Genomic DNA, 27,226 nt, shown 5'->3' with positions numbered 1-27,226 from the left:
CAGGAGGGGTGAGGAGAGAAAGACACATCAACAACATGTTCAGGAGGGGTGAGGAGAGAGAGACACATCAACAACGTGTTCAGGAGGATGTGAGGTGAGACAGACACATCAACAACATGTTCAGGAGGATGTGAGGAGAGATAGACACATCAACAACATGTTCAGGAGGGGTGAGTTGAGACAGACACATCAACAACATGTTCAGGAGGACGTGAGGAGAGACAGACACATCAACAACATGTTCAGGAGGATGTGAGGAGAGAGAGACACATCAACAACATGTTCAGGAGGGGTGAGGAGAGAGAGACACATCAACAACATGTTCAGGAGGATGTGAGGAGAGAGAGACACATCAACAACATGTTCAGGAGGGGTGAGGAGAGAGAGAGACACATCAACAACATGTTCAGGAGGATTTGAGGAGAGACAGACACATCAACAACATGTTCAGGAGGGGTGAGGAGAGACAGACACATCAACAACATGTTCAGGAGGGGTGAGGAGAGACAGACACATCAACAACATGTTCAGGAGGATGTGAGGTGAGACAGACACATCAACAACATGTTCAGGAGGATGTGAGGAGAGACAGACACATCAACAACATGTTCAGGAGGATGTGAGGTGAGACAGACACATCAACAACATGTTCAGGAGGGGTGAGGAGAGACAGACACATCAACAACATGTTCGGGAGGATGTGAGAAGAGACAGAAACATCAACAACATGTTTAGGAGGATGTGAGGAGAGACAGACACATCAACAACATGTTCAGGAGGGGTGAGGAGAGAAAGACACATCAACAACATGTTCAGGAGGGGTGAGGAGATACAGACACATCAACAACATGTTCAGGAGGATGTGAGGAGAGACAGAAACATCAACAACATGTTTAGGAGGATGTGAGGAGAGACAGACACATCAACAACATGTTCAGGAGGGGTGAGGAGATACAGACACATCAACAACATGTTCAGGAGGGTGTGAGGTGAGACAAACACATCAAAAACATGTTCAGGAGGATGTGAGGAGAGACAGAAACATCAACAACATGTTCAGGAGGATGTGAGGAGAGATAGACACATCAACAACATGTTCAGGAGGGGTGAGGAGAGAGAGACACATCAACAACATGTTCAGGAGGATGTGAGGTGAGACAGACACATCAACAACATGTTCAGGAGTATGTGAGGAGAGAGAGACACATCAACAACATGTTCAGGAGGGGTGAGGAGAGACAGACACATCAACAACATGTTCAGGAGGATGTGAGGAGAGACAGACACATCAACAACATGTTCAGGAGGATGTGAGGAGAGGCAGACACATCAACAACCTGTTCAGGAGGATGTGAGGAGAGACAGACACATCAACAACATGTTCAGGAGGATGTGAGGAGAGGCAGACACATCAACAACCTGTTCAGGAGGATGTGAGGAGAGACAGACACATCAACAACATGTTCAGGAGGGGTGAGGAGATACAGACAAATCAACAACATGTTCAGGAGGATGTGAGGAGATACAGACACATCAACAACATGTTCAGGAGGATGTGAGGAGAGACAGACACATCAACAACATGTTCAGGAGGATGTGAGGAGAAACAGACACATCAACAACATGTTCAGGAGGGGTGAGGAGAGACAGATACATCAACAACATGTTCAGGAGGATGTGAGGAGAGAGAGACACATCAACAACATGTTCAGGAGGATGTGAGGAGAGAGAGACACATCAACAACATGTTCAGGGGGGTGAGGAGAGACAGACACATCAACAACATGTTCAGGAGGATGTGAGGAGAGAGAGACACATCAACAACATGTTCAGGAGGGGTGAGGAGGGAGAGAGACACGTCAACAACAGGTCTTAAGATACTAGTAACACATGTAAAATTAGACATACTTATGGTCTGGGGGTTTTCCTGACAACATGACCTGAACAGGAAACCTTAGGTTCTGGTTGGTTCTAGTTATATCCCATAGAATAGTAAGGAGGAGTTCTCTATTTTGTAAACTACTGCATGTCTACATGAACAGAATAACAAATGCAAGGTTATTTTCACCAAAGTCAAGGAGAACCTGCTCAGTCGGATCCAACAACCTTCATCCCATCTGGTGTGAAGTCACCTCTCTCTGTCGTCCATTACTGGCCCAAACCCATTTCTATGGATAAACATGAAAGTGGCTGGGACAGTAGGAACTGGATTTGTAGATTGAGTAAGCTTCCTCAAAGCAAACTTACTCAATGTCCTTGTAGCGATCCTTGAGATGTGGTTGGACACTAAGCTGTCAAGGCAAGGTGTGTGTGTGTGTGTGTGTGTGTGTGTGTGTGTGTGTGTGTCTGTGTGTGTGTGTGTGCGCGTGTGCGTGTAATAGGTCGACTCACGTTGTTGAGTTTAATCTTGCTCTTGTCCTGTTTCTGCAGGTGTCCAGACAGGTGGTAGAGCACGGCCCGGCTGCGTCTGCGGTTGGTGTTGAAGCCTGGAGGACGGGTGACCTTGTGCACCTCCAGACCCGTCTCCTCATCTGGGAACACAGAGAAGGTTGAGGAATTAAAGAATTAATGAATGAATTGCTACATTTTTATTGACATTTTATTTGAGAAATGGAAAATACATAAAGAGTTGCCTCAGCCATGTGAGTACAACAACGCACATAAACATATATTTTAAAGGATTTAAAAACACAGTCATCAGACCTATTTCCATTGTGGTCCTTGTGGGGGTGGAGGGTTTATTAACCACAGATCTAGGTTCAGATTGCCTTACGCTGCTGCTCCTCACATGTAGGTAGAGTTAAAGTGACTATGCATAGATAAAAAACAGAGAGTAGCAGCAGCGTAAAAGACGGGGTGGGGTGGGGTGGGGGGGGACGACAATGCAAATAGTCCAGGTAGCCATTTGATCAGCTGTTCGGGAGTCTTATGGCTTGGGGGTAGAAGCTGTTAAGAAGCCTTTTGGACCTAGACTTGGCGCTCCGGTACTGCTTGCCGTGCCGTAGCAGAGAGAACAGTCTATGACTAGGGTGGCTGGAGTCTTTGACAATACATAGGAAAACCTCCCTCCCTCTCTCCCTCCATCCCTTCACTGTTAATAAGACACCTTTACAGTGTTTGGGGCCACAGGTGAGTCTAACAGGAAGTAACTGACTGACTCATCAGTAAACCAAGGTAAAGAGAGAGGGGGATGGTGAATAGAGAGAGAGGGGTGGTGAATAGAGAGAGAGAGATGGTGAATAGAGAGAGAGAGATGGTGAATAGAGAGAGAGGGATGGTGAATAGAGAGAGAGAGATGGTGAATAGAGAGAGAGAGATGGTGAATAGAGAGAGAGAGAGATGGTGAATAGAGAGAGAGAGATGGTGAATAGAGAGAGAGAGAGATGGTGAATAGAGAGAGAGAGATGGTGAATAGAGAGAGAGAGATGGTGAATAGAGAGAGAGATATGGTGAATAGAGAGAGAGAGATGGTGAATAGAGAGTGAAAGATGGTGAATAGAGAGAGAGGGATGGTGAATAGAGAGAGAGAGATGGTGAATAGAGAGAGAGGGATGGTGAATAGAGAGAGAGAGATGGTGAATAGAGAGAGAGAGATGGTGAATAGAGAGAGAGAGATGGTGAATAGAGAGAGAGAGATGGTGAATAGAGAGAGAGAGATGGTGAATAGAGAGAGAGAGATGGTGAATAGAGAGAGAGAGAGATGGTGAATAGAGAGAGAGAGATGGTGAATAGAGAGAGAGGGGTGGTGAATAGAGAGAGAGAGATGGTGAATAGAGAGAGAGAGATGGTGAATAGAGAGAGAGAGATGGTGAATAGAGAGAGAGAGATGGTGAATAGAGAGAGAGAGAGATGGTGAATAGAGAGAGAGAGATGGTGAATAGAGAGAGAGATGGTGAATAGAGAGAGAGAGATGGTGAATAGAGAGAGAGATGGTGAATAGAGAGAGAGAGATGGTGAATAGAGAGAGAGAGATGGTGAATAGAGAGAGAGATGGTGAATAGAGAGAGAGAGATGGTGAATAGAGAGAGAGATGGTGAATAGAGAGAGAGAGATGGTTAATAGAGAGAGAGAGATGGTGAATAAAGAGAGAGAGATGGTGAATAGAGAGAGAGAGAGATGGTGAATAGAGAGAGAGAGATGGTGAATAGAGAGAGAGATGGTGAATAGAGAGAGATATGGTGAATAGAGAGAGAGGGATGGTGAATAGAGAGAGAGATGGTGAATAGAGAGAGAGGGATGGTGAATAGAGAGAGAGAGATGGTGAATAGAGAGAGAGAGATGGTGAATAGAGAGAGAGAGATGGTGAATAGAGAGAGAGAGAGATGGTGAATAGAGAGAGAGAGATGGTGAATAGAGAGAGAGAGATGGTGAATAGAGAGAGAGATATGGTGAATAGAGAGAGAGAGATGGTGAATAGAGAGAGAGAGATGGTGAATAGAGAGAGAGAGATGGTGAATAGAGAGAGAGAGATGGTGAATAGAGAGAGAGAGATGGTGAATAGAGAGAGAGATGGTGAATAGAGAGAGAGAGATGGTGAATAGAGAGAGAGAGAGATGGTGAATAGAGAGAGAGATGGTGAATAGAGAGAGAGAGATGGTGAATAGAGAGAGAGATGGTGAATAGAGAGAGAGAGATGGTGAATAGAGAGAGAGATGGTGAATAGAGAGAGAGGGATGGTGAATAGAGAGAGAGAGAGATGGTGAATAGAGAGAGAGATTATTAATGCGAGTAGCCCGCTGATTGGACATCATCCTGTATGAGGAAATAGCAAAAAAAATGTACATGTCTGTTTCAGATACATGTTTGAGGTGGTGTTTTTGAAGTGTTTTTTCTCCAATTTATGCTTTGGTCACAAATACGAGTATAGGATGAGCCATCAAATTTTTGGGGGTATGAGTTAACAGAATATGAACATTTAAATGGCACCGGAGGGGATGGCTGCCGTTTTACGGGCTCCTAACCAATTGTGACTCGTTTCAGAAAACTGTTAAGAAGCCTTTTGGACCTAGACTTGGCGCTCCGGTACTGCTTGCCGTGCCGTAGCAGAGAGAACAGTCTATGACTAGGGTGGCTGGAGTCTTTGACAATACATAGGAAAACCTCCCTCCCTCTCTCCCTCCATCCCTTCACTGTTAATAAGACACCTTTACAGTGTTTGGGGCCACAGGTGAGTCTAACAGGAAGTAACTGACTGACTCATCAGTAAACCAAGGTAAAGAGAGAGGGGGATGGTGAATAGAGAGAGAGGGGTGGTGAATAGAGAGAGAGAGATGGTGAATAGAGAGAGAGAGATGGTGAATAGAGAGAGAGGGATGGTGAATAGAGAGAGAGAGATGGTGAATAGAGAGAGAGAGATGGTGAATAGAGAGAGAGAGATGGTGAATAGAGAGAGAGAGATGGTGAATAGAGAGAGAGAGAGATGGTGAATAGAGAGAGAGAGATGGTGAATAGAGAGAGAGAGATGGTGAATAGAGAGAGAGATATGGTGAATAGAGAGAGAGAGATGGTGAATAGAGAGTGAAAGATGGTGAATAGAGAGAGAGAGATGGTGAATAGAGAGAGAGAGATGGTGAATAGAGAGAGAGAGATGGTGAATAGAGAAAGAGAGAGATGGTGAATAGAGAGAGAGAGATGGTGAATAGAGAGAGAGATGGTGAATAGAGAGAGAGAGATGGTGAATAGAGAGAGAGGGATGGTGAATAGAGAGAGAGGGATGGTGAATAGAGAGAGAGATGGTGAATAGAGAGAGAGGGATGGTGAATAGAGAGAGAGATATGGTGAATAGAGAGAGAGAGATGTGAATAGAGAGAGAGATGGTGAATAGAGAGAGAGATGGTGAATAGAGAGAGAGATGGTGAATAGAGAGAGAGAGATGGTGAATAGAGAGAGAGGGATGGTGAATAGAGAGAGAGGGATGGTGAATAGAGAGAGAGAGATGGTGAATAGAGAGAGAGAGATGGTGAATAGAGAGAGAGGGATGGTGAATAGAGAGAGAGAGATGGTGAATAGAGAGAGGGGGATGGTGAATAGAGAGAGAGAGATGGTGAATAGAGAGAGAGAGATGGTGAATAGAGAGAGAGGGATGGTGAATAGAGAGAGAGGGATGGTGAATAGAGAGAGAGAGATGGTGAATAGAGAGAGAGAGATGGTGAATAGAGAGAGAGAGATGGTGAATAGAGAGAGAGAGATGGTGAATAGAGAGAGAGAGATGGTGAATAGAGAGAGAGAGATGGTGAATAGAGAGAGAGAGATGGTGAATAGAGAGAGAGAGATGGTGAATAGAGAGAGAGGGGTGGTGAATAGAGAGAGAGAGATGGTGAATAGAGAGAGAGAGATGGTGAATAGAGAGAGAGAGATGGTGAATAGAGAGAGAGAGATGGTGAATAGAGAGAGAGAGAGATGGTGAATAGAGAGAGAGAGATGGTGAATAGAGAGAGAGATGGTGAATAGAGAGAGAGAGATGGTGAATAGAGAGAGAGATGGTGAATAGAGAGAGAGAGATGGTGAATAGAGAGAGAGAGATGGTGAATAGAGAGAGAGATGGTGAATAGAGAGAGAGAGAGATGGTGAATAGAGAGAGAGATGGTGAATAGAGAGAGAGAGATAGTGAATAGAGAGAGAGAGATGGTGAATAGAGAGAGAGAGATGGTGAATAGAGAGAGAGAGAGATGGTGAATAGAGAGAGAGAGATGGTGAATAGAGAGAGAGATGGTGAATAGAGAGAGATATGGTGAATAGAGAGAGAGGGATGGTGAATAGAGAGAGAGATGGTGAATAGAGAGAGAGGGATGGTGAATAGAGAGAGAGAGATGGTGAATAGAGAGAGAGAGATGGTGAATAGAGAGAGAGAGATGGTGAATAGAGAGAGAGAGAGAGATGGTGAATAGAGAGAGAGAGATGGTGAATAGAGAGAGAGAGATGGTGAATAGAGAGAGAGATATGGTGAATAGAGAGAGAGAGATGGTGAATAGAGAGAGAGAGATGGTGAATAGAGAGAGAGAGATGGTGAATAGAGAGAGAGAGATGGTGAATAGAGAGAGAGAGATGGTGAATAGAGAGAGAGATGGTGAATAGAGAGAGAGAGATGGTGAATAGAGAGAGAGAGAGAGATGGTGAATAGAGAGAGAGATGGTGAATAGAGAGAGAGAGATGGTGAATAGAGAGAGAGATGGTGAATAGAGAGAGAGAGATGGTGAATAGAGAGAGAGATGGTGAATAGAGAGAGAGGGATGGTGAATAGAGAGAGAGAGAGATGGTGAATAGAGAGAGAGATTATTAATGCGAGTAGCCCGCTGATTGGACATCATCCTGTATGAGGAAATAGCAAAAAAAATGTACATGTCTGTTTCAGATACATGTTTGAGGTGGTGTTTTTGAAGTGTTTTTTCTCCAATTTATGCTTTGGTCACAAATACGAGTATAGGATGAGCCATCAAATTTTTGGGGGTATGAGTTAACAGAATATGAACATTTAAATGGCACCGGAGGGGATGGCTGCCGTTTTACGGGCTCCTAACCAATTGTGACTCGTTTCAGAAAACTAGGCGTATGTCGCATGTCACTACTTCACAGGAGAGCCATTTGAATGTAAACATACATGTTTTATCAAAATGTTTTTTGGGGGGCAGAAATGCCTTCTGGAACATGTGAACTTTCATGTGCCTTAATAATAAATCTCAGAAACCATTTGCATTACTCGTTATAGCCTAATGTTAGCTAACTAGCTAACATTGAACCTAGTTGGTTAGCTTTAGCTACCTTCAGATTCATGCATGGTAGTAATGTTATGAATTGGGATTATGTTTCATTGTTTAGCTCGCTAGCTAGCTACATGTCTAACCAAAAGACTCCACTATGCTTGTAACCATTTCACTGTACCATTTACATTTATATATATACACACACATACATACATACACATACGTACATCCATACACATACATATACATATCCTTTTTATAAATATATTTCCCTTTATTACTTTCCAACCCCACAGCCCCTTCCCTAATTAGAGTAAACTAGTGTACAACAATGCTTAGGCCTCTACTTCCAACTTATACATACTATATACATTTTATGGACACAGTCAATTTTACAATAATTCAATTTGGTTTGTTTTTACTCCTGAACTTCCTCTACCCTCAACTTCTCCGATAATTTCCATGATGTCCATCCGGTTTGCTTCTATATGCCATATCTTTCTAACTGTGCTCTTTCACAAAAGCTCTCAACCTATAACCTATATACTTATTATGGACACAGTATGCTTACATTATTAAATATATTGTTGTTATTAGTTGTTGTTAGTTGTTATTAGTCCCATCCTTCAACTCCCTTCGACACCACCCATCTATCTCTTAACACCATCCATATTGGATTTCTATTTGCCATATATTTTTCAACTGTACTGTGATGTTTTACTAAAGTTCTGAACCTTTCTATTCTCATTGTTTCTACAGATTGTAAATTGAAAATAAACATTTTTGCTAAAAGTATTATTATATTATTGATCGATTGACTATGACTTTTCAGATCACCCAGTAATGCTATCTGCAAGGTTAGCTCCAGGTAAATATTACAATCCTTTAGCCATTCCTGGACCTGTGTCCAAAAACAAGCTACAAATGGACAGTACCAAAACAAATGATCTAATAATAATACGTTTTGAATCCGGCGTCGTTTTGCGTATAAATTCATAAACACTATGCCATGGGATCGGTATGTCAAAAATCTCTTCCCAACTATTTTGCAATCTATATGGGACGGCTGTCAATCCTTTGGTCCTTAAATGAAACTAGTATACTTTTTTATTTATCACAGTTTTCTTTAACCAATGATGTTCTTTAATGCAAGGCCGACAGACAAGTTCCTTACTTTTTCCCCCTTCCACTTTCCTCTTCCATTTTTGCGGTAATGCTGCAATTATTTGGTTGAAATTTTGGGTAGAGCAGACATGTTTTTGTTAGCTGCATGTGCGACATAACTCCACCAGTCCTACCAATGATATCATTTACGAAGATTATACCTTTTTTAAACATTTTGTCAAATTAGTATATTTGTTGCATTATTTGTTCTGTCGTTTCTGGAGGATTACATTGAAATTGCAACCAACTTTCTATGGCTTGTTTTAGAAATAGTGATATTTGGGAGATGATTTCCTTTTCAAATAACTGAAAGTGCGAGGTTGTAATCTGAATAAAGGGAAAAAGGCCATTCTTGAACATTGGGTGAGACAATCTTACTAATTTGCTAGAGAACCAGTTCGGATTTAAGTATAACTTTTGTATGACTGAAGCTTTTGGTGATAGGTCTAATGCTTTAATATTTAATAATTTCTGTCTCCGAATTCATATTCATTATATAAATAGGCCGTTTAATTTTGTCTGTCTACACCTGTTGTATTCGGTGTATGTGACAATTTTTTTTTGATTTTATTTGAAAAGTGAGTTTTTCACTGGACAGTTACTTTAAAACCGCAACATTTTCTTTCAGCCTCATGGCAAAATGTTTAGAGTAGCAGGATATTAGCTCTAAAAACTGCAAAAACAAATCTCATCCTCATGGGAAAATGTGAAGAATAGCATGAGATGAGCTATAAAAAAGCAAATTTCTCTATCTGGCCCATTGCAACATTTGTAGAATTGCAGGAAATTAACTCTAAAATGGCTAAATATTCTCTCAGCCTCATGACATATACTTATTTCCCTCATTAAAATGCAAATCAATTTATAACATTTTTGAGATGCGTTTCTCTGGATTTTTTTGTTGTTATTCTGTCTCTCACTGTTCAAATAAACCTACCATTACAATTATAGACTGATCATGTCTTTGTCAGTGGGCAAACGTACAAAATCAGCAGGGGATCAAATATTTTTTTCCCTCACTGTAAGTAATGTCAAACTGTGTAGAATTGCAGGAAATGCATTTAACAAAGTCCCAAAACATTCTGGGGGAGGACCCCGCGTCTACTGTTCGCCCCCTCCAAATATCTACACCAGAATTTTGCCCTTGTGATAACATATAAGAGAGAGAGAGAGAGAGAGCAGACAACAATAAAGTGTGTAACCTACCAAACAGAACAACCAACTGTCTCAAATACCCGCCCCCCTCCTCTCTCTCAATCTCTTTCTCTGTCTCTCTCTCCCACTTTTCTCTCTCCATCCATCCCTCCCTTCCTCCCTCCCTAATCTATAACAGTGTAACACCTGTATGCTGATGAGGCTCGTTAAAGGTTACAGTCATTACGTCCTTGTGATAAATCACAGAACAGAAAACATTAACACCTCTCTCTCTCCCTCCCTCTCTCTCTCTCTCTCTCTCTCTCTCTCTCTCCCTCCATCCTTCTCTCTCTACCTATTCGTCAGCTCTATCTATCTCTCATCATTTCACTCTGTAATTTGTCTGGCTTTAGTAAAAAATTTAGTAACCCTGTGTAGTGTCTGGAACAAAACTGAATCAGCCTCCAGTGAAGCTGAATACAGCTGAATGAAGCTGAGTCATCTGTAGCCAAATGAGATATGCATTAGAACAATCCCAGAGAGTGGCAGAGAGGGAGAATGGCAGAGTTTAGGAGCAGATCAGGTAGTTTCAGGTTTCAACTTTTATTAGTCGTATGTACGGGATAAACATGGTATACACCATCCAACGAATGCTTATTTGCAGGTTCCTTCTCGACAATGCAAAAAACAATAATAAAATATATAAATACGAACATAAAGTAATGGCTCAGTAGAATAGAATAAACATTTTAGCATAAGTATAAGACAGGAAGGCAAGGGGGAATTGGAAGGCAAGCGTTTAAATAGTATTTAGCTATCATCAAGGTAGCCTTTCTCTGAAGTATACATTTGATAGAGAACAGCTGTAAAAGCTAATTTGACGGTATAAAATAATCAAATACTCAGATCTTTCTATCCTCTCTCCCTGTCTCGGTCTCGCTCTCCATTTCTGTTTCTGTCTCTTTCTGTCTCTGTCTCTCTCTATCTTGTCTCTCTCTACTCCCTCCCAAGTTAACCCAAGTTAAGACCTACTCTAACCCAGGTTAACCCATGTTAAGTCAGACTCTAAGCCAAGTTAAGTCAGATTCTAACTCAGGGTAACTCACCAGTCTCGGTGCCTTGCTCTGGGTCCTGGTCTAACCCAGGGTAACTCACCAGTCTCGGGGCCTTGCTCTGGGTCCTGGTCCTTCTTGTTGTCAGTGATGTCCTTGTGGGACACCAGAAACAGCACCACCTCTCCCTTCTCATTCTTAATGGGCACGATGTCCAGCAGACACCAGAACTGGGTACCTGGAACGCAGATAGAGGTGCATATCACTCACTGGAGGCATAGTGGCTCTGAAAGGAGACTACTGCTCACATACTGGTAGAAAAACACAGTGAATCAGGTAAATATTTGTTGTGGCAGATTGGTACAAAAAGAGATGGAGATGATACTGATAAAGATGTATACATCCCAGCTAGCACATAACGTTCTGAGAACCCGATGTTTCTTAGAGCTTGGTGAGAGCGTGGTTGTCCTATAGTTATTTTCCATACAACCTTCCCACAACTTTCTGGGAATGGTTCAGGATAGTTGCTTGGCTTTGGAACATTCTCAGCACTTTTAAGAAACTTGACAAACATTCAGAGAACATGTAGAGAACATTCTAAGAATGTTATTTAAAGTACACACTCACGCACACACGCACACGTCATTCTACTACATAGTCCATTCACACAACTAAATCATCTCCAGCTGTCTGTAGAGATTGGAAAAGCTCCTGCCATCTCCTGTAGAGATTGGAAAAGCTACTGACTGCTCTAGCCCAGTATGTTACAATAACAGCAAAACACAGAAAACAACATCTCACTACCTCACTTTATTTTGTTTTGTGTCTCTGGAAGGGCACTCTGTGTATGGAAGTGGTCTGCCAAGTCTTAGTTCAAAACAAGCATGTGTGCATCACGCATGCGTTTGTCTGTTATTTTGCTAACTCATTTAAATGCTGTGTGGTTGTGTGCATGTCTAGCTTCATATTCTGCACCCTGTCAAAGCCTAGAGCTTCTCTATTAGACACAGTTATTACTGATGGAGAGAGAGACAAATGCAGGATGTCTTTATTAGTGAATAAAAGCTTTTTCATTTTAGGAAGCGTAGTTCCAAAAGGGTCATTCAGAAAGTGAAATGAGTTTGGCCCTAGCTGGCTGCATGAAAACAAATGAGCTAACCAGACCAGAGAAATAGTTTGCTAGTCTCTATTCAACTGATGTCATCCATACTTTATGAATGTACATCCTGTTGGATTCTAGCTTGAAATATCCTTATTCATGTTACCATACTATAACTTATTGATGACTTTACATGTATCGGAATAAATATGTTGGGGTCAATGGAGGGTGGTTAAGAACTAGGTGTATGGAAAGTTACTGAGTGAGGAATGGGGAGTGCAGAAAGTTTACATTCTGTCAAAACATGGTATTGTTAAATCTCATGGCTCCTAAGGAGGGAGGCAAAGGGCAAAATACTGGTTTCAGTCACTGATAAGGTAGGCCAGCCGTGGAGTAGGGAGGAGTGAGGAATTCGGCCCGAGGTCGGGTCAGATGAAGTTAGGAGGAACAGTCCTGTTACACACATATACTTACATGCACACAAAGGTTCTAGCAGGAGGTGGGGACATGACTATACCAGTAAGAGGAACTAATTAAGTTCCTGACTAGCAACAGAGATGTATTGAATGTCTAGATGTGCAAGGAGTTGACAGCTGGCAGCTTCATTAAATAGTACCCGCAAAACAGCAGTCTCAACGTCAACAGTGAAGAGGCGAATTGCAAAGAAAAAGCCATATCTCAGACTGGCCAATAAAAATAAAAGATTAAGATGGGCAGTCTGAGATATGGCTTTTTCTTTGCAACTCTGCCTAGAAGGTCAGCATCCCGGAGTCGCCTCTTCACTGTTGACGTTGAGACTGGTGTTTTGCGGGTATTATTTAATGAAGCTGCCAGTTGAGGACCTGTGAGGCGTCTGTTTCTCAAACTAGACACTCTAATGTATTTGTCCTCTTGCTCAGTTGTGCACTGGAGCCTCCCACTCCTCTTTCTATTCTGGTTGCGCTGTTCTGTGAAGGGAGTAGTACACAGCGTTGTATGAGATCTTCAGTTTCTTGGCAATTTATCGCATGGAATAGCCTTCATTTCTCAGAACAAGAATAGACTGACGAATTTCAGAAGAAAGTTACTTGTTTCTGGCCATTTTGAGCCTGTAATCGAACCCACAATTGCTGATGCTCCAGATACTCAACTAGTCTCAAGAAGGCCAGTTTTATTGCTTCTTTAATCAGCACAACAGTTTTCAGCTGTGCTAACATAATTGCAAAAGGGTTTTCTAATGATCAATTAGCCTTTTAAAATGATAAACTTGGATTAGCAAGCACAACGTGCCATTGGAACACAGGACTGATGGTTGCTGATAATGGGCCTCTGTATGCCTATGTAGATATTCCATTAAAAATCTGCAGTTTCCAGCTAAAATAGCCATTTACAACATTAACAATGTCTACACTGTATTTCTGATCAATTTGATGTTATTTTGATGGACAACAAAATTGCTTTTCTTTCGAAAACAAGGATATTTCTAAGTGACCCCAAACTTTTGAACGGTAGTGTATGTGCTTGTGTAAACATGTCTTTGTCTTAGCAGCTGTTTGACCAAGTGTGTGAATAAATGTTTTCTAGTCATCCGTTTGAGTTTTTACTCTGTTTGTTTAGAACCTAACAATCCATACAATACTTAAGGGCTTGTAAGTAAGCATTTCACGGTAAGGTCTATACCTGTTGTATTCGGCGCATGTGACACATACAATTTGATTTTATTTTATTTGAATCCCCCTTTCTTTACCATACTGTATTGGTTGTTGTGACCAGGGGTGAAAGCAAGTCGGAACGGTCCGGTACAGAGTACCAACAAAATAAATAGTGGGGGTACACCGTACCAGTAAAAAATGAGCCTATCACAATAATTAAAACAAGGATGAAAAGACTACACTATTATTTATCATTAGCGCATGTCAGTGTCAGAGTGAATGGACTTGAAAACCCGTGGAAGTACGATCCAAAATGCGGTGAGGTTAGAAAACAACGGTGACATTTTGCCAAGGCAGAAATGAGTGGCCGAGACGCGCGCGGAGAGCAGTGGACGCATCAATTCAGCTCAAAAGCGTAGCCCTATTTGACAATTGCCGAATGTCATTCATTAAACCTTTTGGTGTTTTGTAACAGATGTCTTGTTCCAGGTTCCAGGTGCACAGTGCACTGTATGGATGTGGGAATTCTTCTAGAGTGGACGAACGTGCGCAGGTAGCCAGACTCAAAGGAGCCTTTTGTTTAACAATCAGAGGAAACCATCACTGCTGGTTGTGTTTATGCCACATTAAAAGATAATACATTTTTAAAGTATGTGCACACATAAGAGGTCCCGTACCGGGAAGAAATCAAATCTACTGTCACCCCTGGTTGTGACTGGCAGTGAGAGGTGAGCCATGCTATATCCTCCCAGATGTTTAGCAGGCAGGCAGGAGAGTGACAGAAGAGATCATGTGTAGAGGTGTGAAGTCAGAAGAGAAGAGACTGACCCAGGTCATACAGGTCTGTGAGTCTCTCTCCTCACACTGTGACTATTTACACTAAATACTTTCCCTGTGTTAGGGATGCACACAATCACAGCACCAAATCAGGTGTTGCTAATGTGTGCTTATACAGGTTCAGGAGTAATGCTGGGAAAGGTACTTTCTTGTATACTGGAGCCTCAGAGTGGAATGAGTTGCCTCTGCCCATAAAAACAACGTCCTCTCTGGGCAGCTTTAAAAATAAGGTAAAAAACAGTTTGATGTCTTCTGTGCCCGTATGAATGACCCCTATGATGTAACTGCAATGATGAGACAGATGTTCTTCTTCTTGGTTTTTTGGTTTTATTATCTCGCTGTCATACTGTGTTCATGGTTAAAACAGATGATGATGATGATGGTGGCAGTGGTGGTGATGAAGACAATGACAAAGATGATGTATAATGATGGTGTGTGTCAGGCATAAATTAGCCTCCTCCAGGCTTTGCTCAGGTGAGGTAAGGCTTTGCTCAGGTGAGGTAAGGCTTTGCTCAGGTGAGGTAAGGCTTTGCTCAGGTGAGGTGATTAATTATTCCACAATTTGACTAATCAATCACCATCAACTACATGAAGGTGCTGGCAGGCAATATTCAACCTGTTATGATAAGCACAACACTGAGACCATATTGAGCCCCATAGCATTCACTATTGAAGCGAAGTAGGGATTCCATAAGCACACAGCTGACCATACACTGATTGCATCCTCTAGGGACTTACACCACAGCGAATAACTGTTGTCTTTGAATCTTCCAAAACTCGTGGCCTAATGCCAATAGTTCCAAATTAGGCCTATACAGCAAATCAAGGGTATTATTGTCACCATAAAAGGTGAATGGAGGGCGCTTTCCAGGCAGAGTTTTAATGCTCGTTCATGGGTGAACAGTTTTATGACAGGTCTGATTTATAACGGGAAACATGCGCATGTATGACATGCGGCAATTTGATAAATCTCAATATTTTGTGTGCGTTTGCAGACTTTTCAGAAATGCCGCACGCATAAATTTAGTGTGAAATGTACTCAACGGTTATAAACGAGGCCCCTGGTGCGGATGCAAGGATTCTTTATCATGCTTTTATTGCCACTCTGCCTTTCAGTGATTCAACTGGAACTTTAAAAACAACCCTGACAAAGTCACGTAACACTGTTTGATGCGGGAGGACATGTTGTGGTTGTACATAAATTGATATAATCAAGATAAAACAGCCTCATATTCATAGAGAAAGAGTCCTATTACACGGCTGTTATGGTTAATGCTGTTCTCTCTGTTTCAGGTGGGTGGATTGGTGGATGACATTAGCTGGATTACATGGTGTTCAACACACTGTGTGAATATGGACCTGGACCAGAGGATGAGGGACAGGGCTTAATAACCCTTGAATCATTCTGGAGGCTCAAGTTGTGTCGTGAGGACACAAGCAAGTATACACACACACACACACACACACACACACACACACACACACACACACACACACGTACACTCTCTCACACACACACACACACACATACACACACACACACAAACACACACACACACGCACACACGCCTTGACGACGGAATTCACAAAACGTTACTACATTTGTTTCTTCTCTCTTCTCCTACCCCAGAGGGCTGTAAAATGTTAATGTATGCATATGCAGTGCCAATAAAGCGCAAAACAACCTTTAATTTGTCTTTTTAAGTCTCACTGAGACTGTCCTCCATTTGGCTGTGCTTGTCTTTGTTTAAGGCTTATTTCTCCCAGTAGCAGCTGTCTAGCCCTGTTCCCAGCCAAGCTAGTTTTCCGACTTTGTCCTGTCTAAAACCAATCGGTCTTCTCTTCAATGTCAGTTCTTTCCTTATCCTCAAATATGATGTGTCCTATGGCCCAGTTCCCTGTCGCCGTTGTCCGTCTCATCAATCTCTGTCCTATTCGCTCTCATCAATAAAAGCACAGATTTATTGATACACTACATAAATTGTTGATTTGTCTTCTTTCCCTGAGTCATCAGTGACAACTCTCTCTCACGCTCGCGTACGCACAGACACACACACATACACACCTACCCCCCTCCCAATACACACACACAACGTTCGCTGCTTCATTCTCAGGAACCTATAAGGCAATGTTGGTGACTAGGGTGTGACCAACTGTCTCTCTGTTTCTCACCTTCCTGGTTTCATCTGAAATGCCACCCTATTCCCTACCTATGAGGCATCTGGTCAAAAGTAGTGCACTATATAGAGAATAGGGTGTTATTTGGGATACACCCTGTAGTCTCTCACCTCCCTTCTTGTAGAACACCAGCTCTGTCTTAAACTCCCCCCTGTCGTCCAACACCCCTTGGATCTTCGCCGTCAGCTGGTCGCTGGTCTCCGGCCCGTACAGGAAATGACACGCGCAGCTCTTCTGCATCAGCTCGGCGCGGGCGTAGCCGGTCAGCTCACAGAAGCCATCAGAACAGTAGACGATAGGGTAGAGGGACTGCACCTGAGCATTACCCAGGACAAAGTTACTGTCTGTAGGAGTGAGAGAGGGAGGGAGAGGAAAGAGAGGGAGAGAAAGAGAAGAGAAAGGGGGTTATACAACTGAAAAACGGACACACAGGACATGTTGTATAGCTCTCAAACGGTCCATTATCAGCTCAGATCATTTGAGTTTCAGGTTCGTTTTCATTCCAGCAACTTTTCTTTTCGTTAGCAGCAGGGAATCATCAGCCTTGTATTGGGACATCCTCACTGTGCACCAGGAACGTTAGCAGCAGGGAATCATCAGCCTTGTATTGGGACATCCTTACTGTGCACCAGGAATGTTAGCAGCAGGGAATCATCAGCCTTGTATTGGGACATCCTCACTGTGCACCAGGAATGTTAGCAGCAGGGAATCATCAGCCTTGTATTGGGACATCCTCACTGTGCACCAGGAATGGGAAATTAATCATAACAAGAGCTGGGGCAGCATGTAGCCTAGTGGTTAGAGCGGTGGGCAAGTAACCGAAAGGTCACTGGTTTGAATCTCTGAGCCCACTAGGTGAATAATCTGTCAATGTGCACTTGAGCAAGAAACGTAACCCTGATTGCTCATGTATGTTGCTCTGGGTAAGAGAGTCTGCTAAATGACTAAAATGTAAATGTAATCTTCAGACAAGCTGAGAAAGAGAAACATAAGGGGACGGCCCAATGTAAACAGACATGCTAAAATGTCCTGTTCTTTCATTAGAGTTTCATTGAAAACCCAGAACAGATTTGGTAATTCCACTAACAATGCCTCATGCAGGGACAAACATGCCCTGGCTTGAACCTCCATTTGTTGTGTTGATGTGTCTGGTCTCTTCTCGTGGAGAGGGAGGAAGTGTATGTGTTGGTTCACTCACTTGTGTGTTATGTGTCTGGTCTCTTGTCGTGGAGAGGGAGGAAGTGTATGTGTTGGTTCACTCACTTGTGTGTTATGTGCCTGTCTCTTCGGGTGTGTGTGTGTTAGGCTGACTGGAAAATGTAATCTGTCCCTTCTCTATTCATGAAAATGTTTTCCTGCGGCAATCAAATGGAAGAATATTCCTTTTGAGTATTACTTTCTGCCCGGGTGTTCATATTGATCAATTGATCACAGGGCTCCTGTGGGAGCTGCTTGTTTAAATATTTCACTGTGTAATGGTACTGGAGGGGAGAGTGCTGGATTCTGCTGTGTGCTCTGTGTACTGTGTAGATAGATGTTCGATGGAGGCACTAAATTGATTTGAGAGCTGTAATGAAGTGTGGGGAGAAGGAAGGAGGGAACTAATCAAATCCCTGAGACATGTTCATAAACAGGATGTCAACACACCTGATTATGTGTGAGGGGGTGTGTTGGGGGGGTGATGAATGTGTGTGTAGAGAGAAAGAGAGAGAGAAAGAGAGAGAGAGAGAGGATAACCTCTCATTTTCTTTTCCACATCTTTCTCACCCTTCTCTCTCTCTGTGTGTGTGTGTGTGTGAGAGAAAGAGAGAGAGAGAGAGGCTGAGTGGGAACGAGAAAAAGGAGACAGAAACTCACAGTCAGATAGAAGCCAAAAACTGGAGGCAGGGTGGGAGGCAGAGTGGGAGGTAGGGTGGGAGGTAGGGTGGGAGGCAGAGTGGGAGGTAGGGTGGGAGGTAGGGTGGGAGGTAGGGTGGGAGGCAGGGTGGGAGGTAGGGTGGGAGGCAGGGTGGGGGGTAGGGTGGGAGGCAGGGTGGGAGGTAGGGTGGGAGGTAGGGTGGGAGGCAGGGTGGGAGGTAGGGTGGGAGGCAGGGTGGGAGGCAGGGTGGGCGGTAAGGTGGGAGGCAGGTTGGGAGGCAGGGTGGGAGGTAGGGTGGGAGGCAGGGTGGTAGGTAGGGTGGGAGGCAGGGTGGGAGGCAGGGTGGGAGGTAGGGTGGGAGGCAGGGTGGGAGGCAGGGTGGGAGGCAGGGTGGGAGGTAAGGTGGGAGGTAAAGCATAGCTGGCAGCTCTGATCTGATGGAGCCAGTGAGTTTAGCCATCCCTCAATGTACCAGTTAAGGTTGTGCTATCTCCTTACATCTCCTCATATCTCCCAGAGTGTGTCCCAAATGGCAACCTATTCCCTATATAGTTCACTATCTTTGACCTATAGGGGATGAGAAAAGTAGTGCACTATAAAGGGAATAGGGTGCCATTTGGGGCACAAGCTCAGTGTGGTTGGATGTTGTAGCACTAGGCCTATTTGGGCTGCCTGGGATAGGACTCCCTGGGGGCACACTGAACACTCAGAGAACTCTCAGAGGACAACCAGATGGCCCTCACTGATCACTGGCCTGGGGAGAGGAGCAGGCATCAGGTGTGTATATGGGAGAGAGAGAGAAAGTGTGTGTGTGTGTGTATGTGTGTGTGTAGGTTAAGTACTGTTCAAAGGGATCAGCCCATCAGTCAACTGAGGAAATCCATCAAGTTATCTTAATCACTCGCTAATGTAACGTTAGGCTACGCTAACAATAATGCCAACCAGGAGACACAGGAATCTGTGTGGCCACTCTCCTTGTGATGTACATTTTACATTTACATTTTAGTCATTTAGCAGACGCTCTTATCCAGAGCGACTTACAGTTAGTGCATACATTATTATTTTTCATACCCCCTGTGGGAATCGAACCCACAACCCTGGCGTTGCAAACGCCATGCTCTATCAACTGAGCTACATCCCTGCCAGCCATTCCCTCCCCTACCCTGGACGACGCTGGGCCAATTGCACGCCGCCCCATGTAGAGATGTTTAACAGCAAATCCACATGGAAACTGCTCCCATTACAGTCCTGAGACGGGCAAGTAAACATCCAGTCATTGGTTTCTTAAATAATCAGCGTCTAGTTGATCACTTCTAGCTCCTTGCTAGCTGTTGCCTGGATACAGTTTCCATATTAAAAAGCAAGACCTGCTAATTGCATTGATCTCTCTCTTTCTCTTCTCTCTCGCTTTCCTCTCTTTCTGACACCCTCTTTCTCTGTCTCTCTGTCTCTCTGTCTCTCTCTCTCTCTCTCCCTCTCTCTCTCTCTCTCTCTCTCTCTCTCTCTCTCTCTGTCTCTGTCTCTATCTCTCTGTCTCTCTCTCAATTCAATTTTAATTCAATTCAATTTCAATTTAAGGGCTTTATTGGCATGGGAAACATATGTTACCATTGCCAAAGCAAGTGAAGTAGATGGTAAACAAAAGTGAAATAAACAATAAATATTAACAGTAAGCATTACACTCAGAAGTTCCAAAAGAATAAAGACATTTCAAATGTCATATTATGTCTATATACAGTATTGTAACAATGTGCAAATAGTTAAAGTACAAATGGGAAAATAAATAAACATAAATATGGCTTGTATTTACAATGGTGTTTGTTCTTCACTGGTTGCCCTTTTCTTGTGGCAACAGGTCACAAATCCTGCTGCTGTGATGGCACACTGTGGTATTTCACCCAGTAGATAACGGAGTTTATCAAAATTGGGTATGTTTTCGAATTCTTTGTGGATCTGTGTAATCTGAGGGAAATAGAGTAAGTTTCTCTGATATGGTCATGCATTTGGCAGGAGGTTAGGAAGTGCGCCACCTCCCGAGTGGCGCAGTGGTCTAAGGCACTACATCGCAGTGCTAGCTGTGCCACTAGAGATCCTGGTTCGAATCCAGGCTCTGTCGTAGCCGGCCGCGACCAGGAGACCCATGGGGTGGCGCACAATTGGCCCAGGGTAGGGGAGGGAATGGCCGGCAGGGATGTAGCTCAGTTGGTAGAGCATGGCGTTTGCAACGCCAGGGTTGTGGGTTCGTTTCCCACGGGGGGTATTAAAAAAAGAATGTATGCACTCACTAACTGTAAGTTGCTCTGGATAAGAGCGTCTGCTAAATGACTAAAATGTAAATGAAGTGCAGCTCAGTTTCCACCTCATTTTGTGGGCAGTGTGCACATAGCCTGTCTTCTCTTGAGAGCCAGGTCTGCCTACGACGGACTATCTCAATAGCAAGGCTATGCTCAATGAGTCTGTACATAGTCAAAGCTTTCCTTAAGTTTGGTTCAGGTATTGGTATTGGCCAGGTATTCTGCCACTGTGTACTCTCTGTTTAGGGCCAAATAGCATTCTAGTTTGCTCAGTTTTTTTGTTAATTCTTTCCAATGTGTCAAGTAATTATCTTTTTGTTTTCTCATGATTTGGTAGGGTCTAATTGTGTTGTTGTCCTGGGGCTCTGTGGGGTCTGTTTGTGTTTGTGAACAGAGCCCCAGGACCTGCTTGCTTAGGGGACTCTTCTCCAAGTTAATCTCTCTGTAGGTGATGGCTTTGTTATGGAAGGTTTGAGAATCGCTTCCTTTTGAGTGGTTATAGAATTTAACGGCTCTTTTCTGGATTTTGATCATTATGTCCCATTTTGTGAATTCTTGGTTGGTGAGCGGACCCCAGACCTCACAACCATAAAGGGCAATAGGTTATATAACTGATTCAAGTATTTTTAGCCAGATCCTAATTGGTATGTAGAATTTTATGTTCCTTTTGATGGTGTAGAAGGCCCTTCTTGCCTTGTCTCTCAGATCATTCACAGCTTTGTGGAAGTTACCTGTGGCGCTGATGTTTAGGCCGAGGTATGTATAGTTTTTATGTGCTCTAGGGCAACGGTGTCTAAATGGAATTTGTATTTGTGGTCCTGGCAACTGGACCTTTTTTGGAACACCATTATTTTTGTCTTACTGAGATTTACTGTCAGGGCCCAGGTCTGACAGAATCTGTGCAGAAGATCTAGGTGCTGATGTAGGCCCTCCTTGGTTGGTGACAGAAACACCAGATCATCAGCAAAAATTAGACATTTTACATCAGATTCTAGTAGGGTGAGGCCGGGTGCTGCAGACTGTTCTAGTGCCCTCGCCAATTCGTTGATATATATGTTGAAGAGGGTGGGACTTAAACTGCATCCCTGTCTCACCCCACGGCCCTGTGGAAAGAAATGTGGGTTTTTTGCCAATTTTAACCGCACACTTGTTGTTTGTGTACATGGATTTTATAATGTCGTATGTTTCCCCCCCAACCCCACTTTCCATCAATTTGTATAGCAGAACCTAATGCCAAATTGAGTGAAAAGCTTTTTTGAAATCAACAAAGCATGAGAAGACTTTGCCTTTGTTTTGGTTTGTTTGTTTGTCAATTAGGGTGTGCAGGGTGAATACGTGGTCTGTCGTACGGTAATTTGGTAAAAAGCCTATTTGACATTTGCTCAGTACATTGTTTTCACTGAGGAAATGAACTAGTCTGCTGTTAATGATAATGCAGAGGATCTTCCCAAGGTTGTTGTTGACGCATATCCCACGGTAGTTATTGGGGTCAAATTTGTCTCCACTTTTGTGGATTGGGGTGATCAGTCCTTGGTTCCAAATATTGGGGAAGATGCCAGAGCTAAGGATGATGTTAAAGAGTTTAAGTATAGCCAATTGGAATTTGTGGTCTGAATATTTTATCATTTCATTGAGGATATCATCAACACCACTCTCTGTCTCTGTCTCTGTCTCTGTCTCTGTCTCTCTCTCTCTCGCTCCCTCTCTCTGTCTCTCTCTATCTCTCTCTCTCTCGCTCTCTCTGTTTCTCTCTCTCTCTCCTCATTACTGATTCCGTAATGTGATACAGATTCAGACATGACTGTACTGAAGTAATTGATGTCTCTAACATTCCCTATGATACCACTCACTGCTCTCCCTCTCTCCCTCTCTCCCTCTCTTCCTCTCTTTCTCCTCCTCTTTTTCCTTACAATATTTTTTTTTATGAGGGTAAAACCCTTTTGAGTTCCATGTAGAACCCTTTACACAGATGGTTCTACATGGAACCCCAAATAGTTCTACTTGGAACCAAAATGGGTTCTCCTATAGGGACAGCCGAAGAACCCTTTTGGAACCCTTTATTCTAAGAGTTCAAGCTGTTGTTACATCTAAGGGTTGGCCCCTGTACAGCCAGTCTATGTTTATGAAACCCCAGGCAGGCAGTATTCACCACCTAACCTCCAGTCAAGCGAAGGCCATATACAGTGCCTTCAGAAAGTATTCATACCCCTTCACTTATTCCACATTTTGTTGTGTTACTGTCTGAATTCAAAAGGTATTAAATATATATTTTTTCTCACCCATCTACACACAATATATTATAATGACAAAGTGAAAACATGTTTTTAGACATTTTTGAAAATGTATTAAACATGAAATACAGAAATATCTAATTTACATAATTATTCATACCCCTGATTCAATACACATTAGAATCGCCTTTGGCAGCGATTACACCTGTGAGTCTTTCAGGGTAATTCTCTAAGAGCTTTGCACACCTGGATTGTACAATATTTGCACATTATTCTTTTACAAATTATTCAAGCTCTGTCAGGTTGGTTGATGATCATTTTTAGACAGTCATTTGCAAGTCTTGCTATAGTTTTTCAAGCCGATTTAAGCAAAAGGCCACTCAGGAACATTCAATGTCGTCTTGGTAAGAAACTTGAACCAGGTTTTCCTCTAGGATTTTGCCTGTGCTTAGCTCTATTCCGTTTCTTTTCATCCTAAAAAACTCCAATGTCAAGCATACCCATAACATGATGCAGCCACCACCATGCTTGAAAATATGAAGAGTGGTACTCAGTGATGTGTTGTGTTGGATTTGCCCCAAACATAATGCTTTGTATTCTTTGCCATTTTTTTTCTGTTTTACTTTAGGGCGTTGTTGCAACCAGGATGCATGTTTTGGAATATTTTGATTCTGTACAAGCTTCCTTCTCTGTCATTTAGGTTAATATTGTGGAGTGACTACAATGTTGTTGATCCATCCTCAGTTTTCTCCTATCACAGCCATTAAACTCTGTAACTGTTTTAAAGTCCCTGAGAGATTTCCTTCCTCTCTGGCAACTGAGCTAGGATGGACGCCTGTATCTTTGTAGTGACTAGGTGTATTGATACACCATCCAAAGTTTAATTAATAACTTCACCATGCTCAAAGGGATGTTCAATGTTATTTTAATTTTTTTTACCCATCTACCAATAAGTGCCCTTTTTGCGAGGCATTAGAAAACCTAACTGGTCTTTGTGGTTGAATCTGTGTTTGAAATTCACTGCCCGACTGAGGGACCTTCCAGATAATAGTATGTGTTGGGTACAGATGAGGTAGTCATTCAAAAATCATGTTAAATACCATTATTGCACACAGAGTGAGTCTATGCAACTTATTATGTGACTTGTTAAGCAAATCTTTACTCCTGAACTTATTTAGGCTTATCAAGACATTTCAGCTTTTCATTTTGAATGAATTTGTAAAACATTCTAAAAACATAATTCCACTTTGACATTATGGGGAATTGTGTGTAGGCCAGTGACACAACATCTCAATTTAAATTCAGGCTGTAGCACAACAAAATGTGGAAAAGTCAAGGCATGTGAATACTTTCTGAAGGCAATGGAAGTATGGTGACAGAGGGCAACCTTGTTTTACGCCTCTTTTTAACAAGACTGTGTCTTTGTATTGCCCCCCTGGCTCCTGCTTCAGTAGGAGAGAGATCAGTTCCTCTTTTTGTGTGTCTGACAGTCTGCCCTTTATTTACGAGTAATTAAAACATGATTGTAATGGATCATTCAGTAGTTCATAAAAAGTTTGATATACTGTGTCTCTATTGGAATGCCATCAAGGCAAGGGGTTTCCCAGTCTCAAAGGAATCAAATGCCAACCATAATTCATCCTGTGTAATTAGGCCTTCACAAGTTTTTGTTTGTGTCAGCGATTGTTTAACATTATTTTTTGGGAGAAGGATATCACAAAACTCATCAGGAACTTGACAAGAGAACATTTGTTGAAAATATTTTACTTTCTCATTCAAAATCTCCTTTGGTGTGATAAGGCTTTCTCCATCGTTTGTAACTATTTTCTGTGGGTTATGTTTGGTCGCGTTTCTATATTGAAGGTTTAGGAAAAACTTGCTCTGGTTTTTAGATAAGTGAAACCCGATCTTTCCTGAATAAGTTCCTCAAACTGCGTCTAGATTATTCAGTGCTTCTGTAGTACATTTATCAACACCATTAATGCGTAATGTTAGATTTGATATTTCTGTTGTAAGTCGGTTACTGATACAGTTTTTGTTTTGGGGATGAACATTGAATTGAATGGCCTCTAAAAGCACATTTAAAGTGGGTCTGCTGAACCTGTATTGTGCAAGAAAAAGTATATTGGGCAACAGTTGACTGGATGAATGAATACATATGAACAAAAGCTGAGGTGCTCTTGACAACAGCCCCCTAAGTATTGTTGTCACGCCCTGGCTCTTGGGACTCTTATATGTTGAGCCAGGGTGTGTAGGTTTCATTGTTTAGTTTTCTAGGTTGTGTTCTAGTTCGTGTATTTCTATGTTGGCCAGGGTGGTTCCCAATCAGAGGCAGCTGTAGCTTGTTGTCTCTGATTGGGGACCATACTTAGGTAGCCTGTTTGGCACTGTTTATTGTGGGATCTTGTTCCGTAAGGTTTGTTTTGGTGTTAACCTAGGACTTCACGTATCGTTTGGTTTGTTGTTTTGTTCGTGAGTTGTGTACAACACGTAATAAAGTATGTACGCTTACCACGCTGCGCCTTGGTCCGCTTCATCTAACGACGATCGTGACAGAAGATCCCACCATAAAAGGACCAAGCAGCGTGCCCAGGAGGAGAAGCTGACGATGGCTCAGGTGGGCGAATGGTGGTCATGGGAGGACATATTCGCGGGCAGAGGGCCCTGGGCAAAGGTACAGGCTCTGGCAAGAGAGGAGAAACGGCACCAACCGTGCCGACGACGGACACGCGAGAGGCAACCCCAATAATTTTTTGGGGGGGGGCACACGGCATGGACGACGGGGCTGCTGGAGGCAGCTACAGGGCGCATCGGCGATTTAGGAGAGGAGGCCACCAGGTTTGGGGGGCTGGAAGGGTGGTTGGCGGAGCCTAGAGGTAGAGCAGAGCCAACTCCCCGTACTCAGGCTAGGCAGCGTGAGACTGGGCAGGTTCCGAGTTATGCGGAGCTACGTACTGTGCCGCGAGTGTTCCGGCACTGTCCTGTACGTCCTGTGCTAGCACCACGCACGTGTCGTGCTAAGGTGGGCATGCAGCCAGGACGGAGTGTGCCGGCTCAACGCTCGTGGCCTCCAGTACCCCTCCTCGGTCCCGGATATCCTGCGCCAGTGCCACGTGCTGTAGTGTCAGTACGAGTGCACAGCCCTGTACGTCCTGTGCTGAAGCCTCACACTGAGTGTGTGGAAATAGGCATTCAGCCAGGACGGGTTGTGTCAGCTCTCCGTTCCAGACCTCCAGTCCGTCTCCACAGTCCAGCCCGGCCTGTTCCTGTCCCTCGCACCAAGCCTGTGGTGCGCGTCGCCAGCCCGGTCCGGCCTGTTCCTGCTCCCCGCACCAAGCCAGTGGTGCACGTCGTCAGCCCGGTCCGGCCCGTTCCTGCTCCCCGCACCAAGCCAGTGGTGCGCGTCGTCAGCCCGGTCCGGCCTGTTCCTGTCCCTCGCACCAAGCCAGTGGTGCATGCGTGCGTGCCTGTATTGTGTCCTAAATTGATAAGTACATGATAATAATAAACTAATTGAAACACCCCTAGCTAGTTTAGTCTGGACATTAATAATCAGTGTTGGGACAGTGACCCATGAAGGCCATGTTAGATCTATAACCCATGGGATGTTATCACAACTTAGTTTGCAAACACTGCATGAAATATGTATTCAATACATGGACTGTATATTTAATGACCCAGGCCTCCTTTTTACACATGATATACATTTGTACGCCGGGTGTCTGAACTGCGTCAGGCTCTTTATTTACTTTCTTAACTTAGTCATTGGACCTGCTTTTCCCTGCGTTACGGACATGTGCACATGATGTGTGTATACAGAGACATTTGAGGACTATGTGGTTAAGCTCTAACTCTCTAGCATGTCAAACTGTGTAGAATTGCAGGAAATGCTTTTGATAAAATAAAAACAAATTCTGGGGGAGGACCCCTGGACCCCCCTGTTTGTCCCCCTCAAATATCTACATCACAATTTTGCCCATGTGATAAGAGATGAGAGAGAGCAGACAAAAAAAAATAGTGTGTAACCTACCAAACAGATTAACCAAGT

General features: G+C 43.3%; 1 protein-coding gene across 1 annotated transcript in view; it reads right to left on the bottom strand.

The window, feature by feature from the left end:
* LOC311128802 (voltage-gated delayed rectifier potassium channel KCNH8-like) overlaps positions 1 to 27,226 on the bottom strand; it is a gene marked incomplete at its 3' end in the record, with an annotated part of 155,412 nt that overhangs the window by 32,263 nt on the left and 95,923 nt on the right. The window contains exons 2-4 of the mRNA XM_084161035.1: positions 16,906 to 17,139; positions 11,154 to 11,288; positions 2,392 to 2,531 (exon numbers count right to left, since the gene is read on the bottom strand). Of these exons, the coding sequence (XP_084017161.1) occupies positions 2,392 to 2,531; positions 11,154 to 11,288; positions 16,906 to 17,139 (509 nt within the window). The remainder of the gene's footprint in view (positions 1 to 2,391; positions 2,532 to 11,153; positions 11,289 to 16,905; positions 17,140 to 27,226) is intronic.

Source organism: Coregonus lavaretus, assembly GCF_964263955.1.
Source record: "Coregonus lavaretus genome assembly, chromosome: 5".
NCBI classification, from domain to species: domain Eukaryota; kingdom Metazoa; phylum Chordata; class Actinopteri; order Salmoniformes; family Salmonidae; genus Coregonus; species Coregonus lavaretus.
Note: the sequence above shows the minus strand (reverse complement) of the source record. Positions and strands in the feature narration are given on the sequence as shown.